Source organism: Beta vulgaris, chromosome 2 (genome assembly GCF_026745355.1).
Source record: "Beta vulgaris subsp. vulgaris cultivar EL10 chromosome 2, EL10.2, whole genome shotgun sequence".
Classification (NCBI taxonomy): domain Eukaryota; kingdom Viridiplantae; phylum Streptophyta; class Magnoliopsida; order Caryophyllales; family Amaranthaceae; genus Beta; species Beta vulgaris.
Genome location: NC_079203.1, coordinates 26,889,412 through 26,900,097, shown reverse-complemented (window position 1 = coordinate 26,900,097; position 10,686 = coordinate 26,889,412). Strand labels below are relative to the sequence as shown.

Below are 10,686 nucleotides of genomic sequence, written 5' to 3'. Positions count from 1 at the left end.
CTATGATATACTTCATGCGTTCTTTTTAAATTGCAATATTTAGGTTTTCACACTTGTCGAGACATGATTTTGATATTTAATATCTTTAGTTATACATTTGTAAAAATTACAGATATGAGATATTTAGAAAATACACATTAAGACAAATCAAATAAGATATTATATAATTATGTTTTTTCTTACGTATTATTCATAAAGGTTGAGTTAAGGTTGAGTTAGTGTTGTGTGAATCTGGTCCACAATAATATGATTGTGGAGCAAATCCACTTATTTAACATAGTGATACTTTTTTTGTTCTATATAGTAACCTTTTAAAAATCTTAAGTTATGTTATACAATTAATATCTACTATAGTGACTGTTTTTTTTTTTTTTTTTTTTTTTTTTTTTTTTTTTTTTTAATATAGTTACACTTTCTCACATTAGTTTATCATGATGAAAGTCTCACTTTGTCACATAGTAACTTTTTTTTTTCCACATAGTCAAACTTCACAATTTATATACACTCATCTTTTATATCTATTTTTTTTTATATAGTGATCTTTTTTTTTCATAAATCACATGAATTAGCATTAGGTCCATGCTAATTTAGTGTGGACCAAATTCATATAATTTTTTTTTACAAGGTTACAGGGAGAACTGTAAATAATAGAAAAGTCAAATGTTGTAATTAAAAAACATCGAGGGAATAGATGTGATAAAGACGAGGATGTAATTTTCCATGACAGAGAACTTTTAACATGGAACATGCACAATGAACAATTATTGTTTCCTACCAAGTAAGTGTTAGCCCAGTGGTGATGGGGACTGACTTTGGTAGGATGGACCCGTGTCCGAATCCCTGCAACACCCTTGGGAGAGGAATGGAACCTAACCATCTCGAACTTGGCCTCGATTCGGATGTAGCCCAAAGGGTGAACCGGGTGCAAACACAAAAAAAAAAAAACAATTATTGTTTCCAGCGGTTTCCGATAGACGAAGTGTCCACTGCCCTAGCACCAATTGATTGTGAAGCCAGAGAAGGAGATAGTTTCATCTTTTAACATTTTCAGGAAATGCTTCCAACCTCTTGATTGCATCATGCTTCAAAATTACAGGTTCTCCAACTCGTTCTTCTTGCATCTCATTTGTTGCAAGTGTCCATGTAAAGTTTTCCCACTATTGGGCAGCTGCAAACCCCCTAACTATAAATTCATAGCTCTAATACACACATAATGCCTGAAAAATTCTGAGGCTTCTAAGTGCGAGCCAACTAGTTGAGTTGGTCCAAGTCTCTTGGATCAAACCCCATCTACATCATTGCTATTTGCGGCTCTCTACACACCAAAAAGGAAACTGTTAGGAGTCCAACTAGCAATGCATCAGTATTTGACCTTAACCCATCTTATCCGATACTGTTGGGTTGTGGGTTAAGAAATCGCTATTAATCTGAAATATGGCTGATGATTAAAATAGCCTTATCCTTCAATATTTCCATGTTTTGGATCCCTTAAGATTCACCAGTAATCCCCACACGAACATGATCCTTGCTTGAAATGGTGAAATCTGTTAGAATCCCGTACTATTATCAACCTTCCTTCAAGCTTCGAGATGTGCTTAATTGCTGTATGGCAATCTTCACAGATCCTCAGATTTTTCATCACCCGTATTGGTTTCTGAGTTGGTAATGTCAATATTCCATAAGCAACCGCCAATCTTTCACTATGATACTTGAGCATATGCTCTTTCTCCTCCTCATCAACATCATGTAAAACCAACTTTACGGATGACACATATCCATCTTGCTTCATCCGTGATTCTAACTCTTCTAAGAATGCATATATCCTAACCTTTTCCGGGTGGCAACTATCCCCAGCCACAAAAGTATGGATCTTGTTTTGCACTTCAAGCCAACTATAACCCGGCACTTTTTTCACTCCTTTGTCTCTCATTTTCAATCTCATTTGCCCAACATCATACCATCTGCCTGAAGCTGCATATAAATTTGAAAGAAGTACATACATTCCCGAGTTATTAGGTTCCATTTTAAAGATGATCTCTGCAGCCTTTTCTGCAAGCTCGATGTTCCCATGAACCTTCGCTGCACCAAGCAAGGCACCCCAAGTTGCAGCATCTGGTGCAAATGGCATGTTCCTCACCAAATTATGGGCTTCATCTAACCTGCCAGATCGGCCTAGAAGATCAATCATACACGTATAGTGTCGTGGACTTGGAACTATCCCATAATCAGGGTACATAGAGTAAAAATATTGTTTGGCTCTGTCAGCTAAACCAGCATGAGCACACGCAGACAACACAGCCACCTGCAAGGTCAATCAATCCAATAAGGCAACGAGAAATCCCATTAAGAAGTAGTTAGAGTATCAAAAGGCAAAAAAGAGATAAAAATGAGAAACAGAAAAAGAAGTAGATTCCAGTTTTTTCTTTGTCAATCTCGAGTCACAACTGACATGTACCTGTATTTACGTATGCATGAGCAAAAATTATGTTCTGTATTCGTAATATATTAACTATGAGAAGTCTTCACACATATTCAGCCAAAATCTACCAATAACAATATGATTATACTTCTATGAAGATAAGATGACATTTGGGAGACAGCAGTGCAACTAAAAGCCAACTAATAGTTTCAGCAACTAAGATGGCTATCACAAACCAAAGCTCAATCAACAATACAGCATCAGGGCATGTAATTTAATCTTGCCTCTAATCCAACATAATAGATTGCAAATGAAGACATTAACTAACAACTAAAATTATTGAGAGAAATAATTTGAGAAACAGGTTACACAAACATGTGTAGTTAAGTACACAAGTAGGACCAAAACATTTGTTCATATTATCACTAGGGATCAAATGTTTAAAAGTTTATTGTTAAAGATCTAGATTAGATGGAAGTTTAAACACTGAGTAAAAGTTAACAAAGGAAGTTAGTTTTAGTTTTTGACTCCGAAACAAAAGAAAAAGAAAGCAAGAGCATGATAACTCTTGTTTCACACTTCATGTTTGTTATAACAATAAATACATTTAGAAATATTAAGATTTGCCGAATTGCATTGAGTAGTCATCAACAATGACGCAATTGAATTTGGTGATCCTAGCCCCTTGCTTTAACAACTCTAATGGCTCTCAGCAGTGACTTAATTGGAGTGACTGCAGACCCTTGCTTTAACAACTCTAATGACTCTGACAAGTTTTGGTTTTGAGTGTTCATTGAACCATTTGAACCTAATCTATGCTTCCCCTGGGCGCTTTTTATCTTTAGTCTCATTTAGTGATGTGAGCATGAGATAAAATAACTGACGTAGGAAGGTTAGCTGCGGAGTTTGACGAAGAGTCCATCGTCGAAAAAGCCTGAAATGATTTCTACTAGTCAGGCTCCCGGTATCATGCTTAATAAAATACCTTTTTGGAAAGGGAAACATGACCTACCAACTTTTTAAGCCATATGAGTTCGTTTAGGGCCCGAAAACAACATTTTAATTATTTTCGAATTTTATTATTTCCTAATTTTCGTATTAGGAGTTGTTTAGACTATTTAAACATCATTAGCCGTCATTAGAAGACAACTTTTATCTTAATAATAATATTTGAGAGTTTTAGTCTTCTTCTGGTGGATTCCAGAGTTTTTACAAATTTATCAAATTTGTCTGTTCGTTCTAGGAATTGTGCTTGCTTTTCCTTTGATAATTCCGACTACGTCAATAACAATCCTTCTAACCTTATCATTCATGAAAAATGCTATGTCTCACTACAAACACAAGATTTGTAAAACTTGGAAGTTTATTTCTTAAAGTAAAAGAATTGTCCTAGCTTAGTTTTGAGTTGTGTTTTTGCAATTTCAATGTTCGAATGTTTAAATCTTTCAATGCATGTTTCAGTGGATGTTGTGATATTATCCATTTACTATATACTTTGGCTTTCCTTTCAAATTGGAATTTCATGTAATCTATGTTCGGCAACGCATTTCCACAACCTTGATTATGAGATTTTGGTGGCATAAAGGCGAACCGAGAGGACCTCAATTAACCAGTGATGAAAAAGAAAGTTTAATATCGGTATGTGAAAAAACAAATTTCATATCAATAGTAATTGTTATTACGGTTACCAAAAGATAAAAAAACAAATTTCAAATAAAAGAACATTGAATAACAAATCAAAATCTTTACACAAAAAAATTTCTACAAGCAAAGTCACTAATAATAGTGTCTACATCAATATCCTCTTAAGATATGTTTCTAAATACATAATATGGCTTGACCATTCAACCTTTTTGTGACATTGACGACCTCAAGTAGGGTTTCAATAACTTTAACTTCGAAAAACTTCTTTTAGCAAATGCAACACTCACCCACATAGTTGAGAGGATTCGATAAGCAATTAAAACATTTGAAAAACAATCCTAAACTTTGACAAACTCGAGAATTTCACATGCCGACATCAACTCATTTGCAATACCTTCAATTCAGAAAGAAAATTATGGCGTAAAGCAGGATCCTGGTATTGATGACTATGAACATTAAGGACCCTTAGAATCCTGCTCTCCAGGAGACAGACCAAAGACTAGGACATAAGCCCTCATTTGTTATAGACAAGGGACTGCAGTGCTATAGTCTATAGATCAAGCAACCAGGTGGACAATACCAGAGTTTGCAACTACCAAACTAGGTCTTGAGGCATTCTTTTAGCTTGGGAATGATCTTGAAAGTATTATCTGGAATCTAATTACATTCGACAATATGCTTGATAAAGATGAAATAAGTAACTAATCTAATTTGACTGAATAAGCAGAACATGAACAGGCAGAATTGGAGAGTGCTTGACTATGCCCTGAGAATGAAGAGGTTGCATCAACGTGAAACATGTCCAAGATCTACAATGTGAAACAAGTAAGTTGCACAGAAATAGTTAGATCTGTTCTTGCCAATCTAAGCTGCTAGTAGTTGTTAAACTGGCAGAAGTTTCTACCAGGTTGACCAATTATGATTGAATCATCATTATTCAACCCTAAAATATACGAGTGATTGTATCAATTTTATAACCAGGAGACTCCGTCCATTTAACACAACCACTGATTATCCAAGAAAAGAGAAAGATTAATCCGATAATTCAAGGCGAAGTTCAGAGCCCTAGCATAATGTGAAATCAGCAAATGTTTCAATCTCAAGAACTAAATTGAATACTTCATGCAAAGCAAAAATCAAATGAGATCAACTTATTAAGATACTTGATGCCCTAATTAATTACTATGCAGCCTCTCAACATCTTGGATGTGACTGCTAGCGGCTCCCTTTTCTTTTTTGTTATAAGATATTCCTTTCTAATGTTACCCTATAAAAGGTCACTTTTCCACTTCTCTCTTTTCCTTTAGTGTACTCTGGGAGGCCGCCCCCTACATGGGCTTGCATACACAAAGAAAGGGTAGGATGAGCCGATGAGGCATACAATGCTCGTCTAATAGTATATAATAATCTAACTATAATGCCACAAAAATGCAAGAAAATAGTTTAGTAAACAGAGTTAAATCTGGAAAAGACAAATTATGTAAGTAAACGAACGATTAGTGTATTTACCATGGTTGTATCATCAGCTTTGTCCCCAGCTTCAATCATTGACTCGAAAACTACCAGAGCTTGACGGCCAAACCCATGTCTTGCGTAACCAGCAATCATTGTATTCCAAGAAATAGTATCCTTTTCTTTTATGCCCTTAAAGACACAGTTTGCTTCATCAATGGTTCCACACTTGCAATACATGGCAACCAATGCATTTCCTATATAGGTTGCACTTTCATATCCTACTTTAATGGCTTGCCCATGCACTTGCATGCCTAATTCTAAAATACCAGTATCAGCACACGTGCTCAAAATGCACGTAAACACTGACTTATTCGACCTTTCTCTATTTCTATGCATGTTGGCAAATAGATGTAAAGCCTCCTCATTATGACTGCTTTGAGCATAACCAGCAATCATCGCTGACCATGAGATAGAATCCCGCAGAGGCATCTTATTGAACAAACCCCTAGCTTCTGCAATATCACCGTTATGTGCATAGCCACTAATCATTGTATTCCAAGAACTAATACTACGAATAGGCATAGCCTCAAAGACTTCCCTGGCAATGTCCATTCTCTTACAATGTACATATCCTGCTATCATAGAATTCCATGATACTACATTCTTCTCTGGCATCTGATCAAATATTCTCCGTGCCTCATCCAACATACCATTTTGTATATAACCAGAAACCATTGCTGTCCACGTAAAGACATCCCTGCTCGGACACCTCATAAACAAACTCTCAGCTTCTGACAGATGCCCACTCTGAGCATAAGCCGATATCACAGTATTCCATGAAACCTCATCTCTTGCAGGCATCCTATCAAAAAGTTCCCTTGCTTCAACCAGCCTATTCATCTTCACATACCCACCCATCAAACAATTCCAAGACACCAGTTCCCAACCCCCTCTAGACTCGAACAAGGCTGCAGCTTCATCTACCCTCCCGTTCTGCACATATGCAGCCACTATTCCATTCCATGATATAGAATTCTTCGTTGGCATCTCATCAAACAGTTCCCTAGCATCATCCACATACCCACCACGAGCATACCCCGACAGCATCGTATTCCATGATACAATATCTCTTTCCGGCATTTCCTCAAAGAACCTTCTAGCAGCTGCTAAGTCTAGAAACAAAATATATCCATTCAACATTGAATTCCAAGAAAACCCATCTCTCACAGGCATTTCATCGAAGATCTGGTGTGCATCCTGAAAACGGCCATTTGACAAGTACCCAGTTATCATCGCATTCCAGGAAACTACTGTTCGGCGTGGCATTGAATGGAAGAGCTCGACAGCCAATCTGTATTGGCCTCTTCTCATGTAATTTGATATCTGTGTGTTCCATTTAATAACATCTTTGTCTGGATGCTTGTTCAGTGATTGTTTTTGGAAATTCAAATTTCTGTAATTTGGTAGTTTTACAATGCTTCTGCTAGCTAGTGGAATGTTGGAGAAATGGTTGTTCAATGTAAGAATATGGGAGTGCTGCAAATATCGCCGCCAACAGAAATTCCCGCGCATTACTTCGAATACAGTATTTTATCAGGGTTATTACTTATTCGAGGTAGAAAATAAAAGAAAAGAATGAGAGCTGATTTCATATATTTCTAATAAAACCTCTTTACTCAGCCTTATTATCATAATAAACCAACCAGAGAGAATGTAAGAAATAACAAACTAAGTTAATTAGTTATATAGGAAGTACTTAACCGTATGTGTGAGTAGAGCTGGCCATGGGCCGTGCTGGGCCTGACCACGGGCCAGGCCCGCGGGCTGAAGTGGGATACGGGCCGGGCCAGGCCCGTGGCCCATCAAACTCGTGCCGGGCCGGGCCGGGCTGAAATTATGGGAAACTTGTCCATGGCCCGGCCCGGCCCACGGGCCTGGCGGGCCGGGCTCGTGCTCACCGCGGGCTTGGTCCAAAAATCACAGTTTTTGAAAAAAAAAAATTTGCAAGGCCCACGGGCTCGTGCCGGGCCCGGGCCGAAATCTAAAATCTCCAAACGTGCAAGGCCCACGGCCCATGTTATGGCCAGCGGGCCGGGCCGGGCCCATAGCGGGCTCGGGCCGGGCCGGGCCGAAAACGGGCCGGGCTCGGGCAGCCCACGGGCCAGCCCGGCCCATGGCCACCTTTATGTGTGAGGGTGCACTACACACTGACACACATCAGCTGAGGCATACTCATAAACAGTTACTCTCATTATTTTTGTGTGGGTAAATGAGTGACCAAACAGACGGGATTCAATCTCAAATCTTGGGTACCACCTTTAGAAGATTTTACCAATTAGTCAGATGACATCCACACACTTATCTTCGTTGTTATTCAATATTAATTACATTATAAAAAAATATCTTGCAAGTCACACCACATATTCACAACATTATAATCATTCGCAACGATGTTTTAGGCTGACCTCCAAATTAGGGTGCTGCTCTAAGTTTGTTTTTCTTATCAAAAAAAATATATTCACAACATTACAATTTTATTACATTTATAATTCACTAACAAATTTTTTAAGTTATAATTTACTAACACATTCATAAACCTGTAAATTTCTAATCCACATTTACAAACATATAAACTCACACACTCATAAAGCCATAAAATTTCACAATTTAAATTCTACAAATTTATAATTCCTTAGTCTATGATTGAATTGATCGCACAATTAAAATTAGATCGATGGAAAATAAAATGAAAGAAACTTTTAGAAAGAAAGAGAAAATAACAAGTAACCTACTACACATCTTTAACCATCATCAATCCTTCACATATAATGCTTGGTTTCTATGTTTTATTTTTATTTGTTTTTCTAAAAAAATCAATTTTTATTTTGAAAATGCTATCCTTTGTTACTCACTAGCTACACCACTGATTGAGATAGAGGTGGTAGTGGAATACCACCTCGGATTTTAAGGTTTTGCTTAGGGTAGATAGAAAATCCTGTTTCCTCATTTAGCACCCAATAATTAAATATACCATCGTCCCAATTGGTTCAGTCTAAAGAAAGATTAATTTTAAAAGCTGATCCCAAAATCGGTTCTAATAAGAGAAAGTATTATTTGTTTAAAATGATTGTGAAGCCACTCTTAAATGCCTAATTAATTAGTCCTGATTTCTAATTGTATTTTCAAGCCCATTCTAATAAAGTTCAATTGATTATTCTTAATAATTAATTATTTTTTAATAATTATTCTTGATAATTATTTTCAGATTTCAAAATCCTAAAGATTACTGATTTCAAAGTTTAAAAGATGTTATTTGATCAAAGATAAAGAAGAATTTTTAAACGAAAAAAATCCACACTCAGATCTGCATTGTGTCCCATGCCCCCGAATGCGCACACCCTACATAGAGTTAATGTGCAAAACACCGAAATGCAACCAAAAGTTGCTTCTGAAGCAGCAAGATGGGTGGTGCGTAGCCTTGTTGCTCCCGGCGCAATGGTTTCGCGACGCGTAACAATCGTGCGCCAGGCTCACCACTTATTCGCTCTTCTCTGGGGGGGTTTTCAAACTTGCTTTCCCATAAATAAGCCTATTTTTTATGAACATTTTTTAAAACTTTCGTATACACTTTCATAGACTTCTTCACCAGAAACTTTTTCCACAACATTATCATTCATATTTTATCATAAACTTCATACTAAGGAACATGTCAAACCCATATTCAAACTCATTCAAACTTATTCAAACACATTCAAAATTTACTCGAATTTGATACTTCAAGCTTCAAGATTGCTCCTCCCAAGGATCATCACTGTAAGTTCGTACTATGACCATAGTTATGAATGTGATGTCATAAGTTGATTATGGAAATATCATTCGATGAATATAAATACGCAATGCTGGCTTAGTTTATGAACTGAAAATAGAAAGTGGGCAAGGTATGGATGGAGGATGGTTACTCTTTTGAACTGATATGGTCGCCTACGCTCCATAACGAACCTTGGGGTAGTGTTGTTGGGCTCCATAACGAACCTTGGAGGCAGGATTTGTCCGAATCTTGTACTTGTCATTGATTTGTTTAAGAGAATGAGCTATGCCAGTGTTGAACGGAAAGAGATGATTTGACAAATATAATTTTATAACGGGCTCATGTAAAGGTTACGAGTTTTCCACTCATTTTGGAATTTTGTTTGTTTTGTATTTCTTCCCTCAATTTGCAGGTTTGGTTTTGTGAGCTTGGACTTGGAAGTGGAGCAAGATAAAGATGTGTGGATTAAGGATTGAGTTTGTATTTTTAGATAGTTGATGTGAGACTAGTTATTGATAGTTTTGTTGTATATAATTTTTTGGGAATTTCAGTGGAGCTATTGATGTAATTAAGGTTGTTTTCCGCTGCGAAGTAATTTATTTAAGAGTTAATTGTTGTTTATGGTTGTTGACTATGTTTCGCTAGCAGCTCTGAAGAGCGGGATGTTACACAACAATTTTAAACGAAGATAAGGGAGGACGCATCAGGAAAAAAAAAAAGGATGAAGGCACAACACGAGAGCCGACGCGAGAGCAGGCAAACGTTCATCTGATTCTTCATATGGATCTGGAGTTTCTTTATCTTTTCTCTTAGTTTATGCTATTAAATTTCATCAGTTACTATGTTTAATTTCCGATTTTTACTTTCAATTAGTTGCATTAATTTAGTTTCAATGTCTAGCTAAATTTTCATGTTCTAGGACTAGATGCAGTCTTTTAATTTTCTGTCAATGAATTGAATTATTGTTGGGTTAGTTTAATTTAAATTGCAATTTAAATAATCTTGAGTTCAATTGCTTACTTTTGATAAGGGCCCTAGCAATTGTATGTTTAAAGTATTGGATTATTAGCGAAAGTGAAAATTCAATCTTAGTTCGTGGGATTATTAAACGCTAAGTAGTATAATTTTAGGAATAGTTATACACTTAAGGTGGTCTTTTATATGAATTTTTGTTCTTAATAAGTTTGTTCTAAATTTTATGACCACAGAAGTAGGCATAAGATTAGTATTCAAATGTACGTTTTCTACCATGGAAGAGGGGATAATATTACATTAGGAATTCGATCATTGCGATCTAATTTTTTTTCCCTGCAATTAGTTTAATTTCATTATAGAAGTTAATTGGCGAAATCTAAGTCCT

General features: G+C 36.5%; 1 protein-coding gene across 1 annotated transcript; it reads right to left on the bottom strand.

Moving 5' to 3' along the window:
- Positions 1–565: 565 nt before the first annotated feature.
- On the bottom strand, positions 566–7,235 carry LOC104906136 (pentatricopeptide repeat-containing protein At4g02750). Its single transcript, XM_010694850.4, has 2 exons — positions 5,573–7,235; positions 566–2,302 (listed from the first exon to the last, which is right to left on the bottom strand). The coding sequence occupies exons 1-2, from the start codon at positions 7,088–7,090 to the stop codon at positions 1,496–1,498; spliced, it is 2,325 nt and encodes a 774-aa protein (XP_010693152.1). The 5' UTR covers positions 7,091–7,235; the 3' UTR covers positions 566–1,495.
- Positions 7,236–10,686: the final 3,451 nt, after the last annotated feature.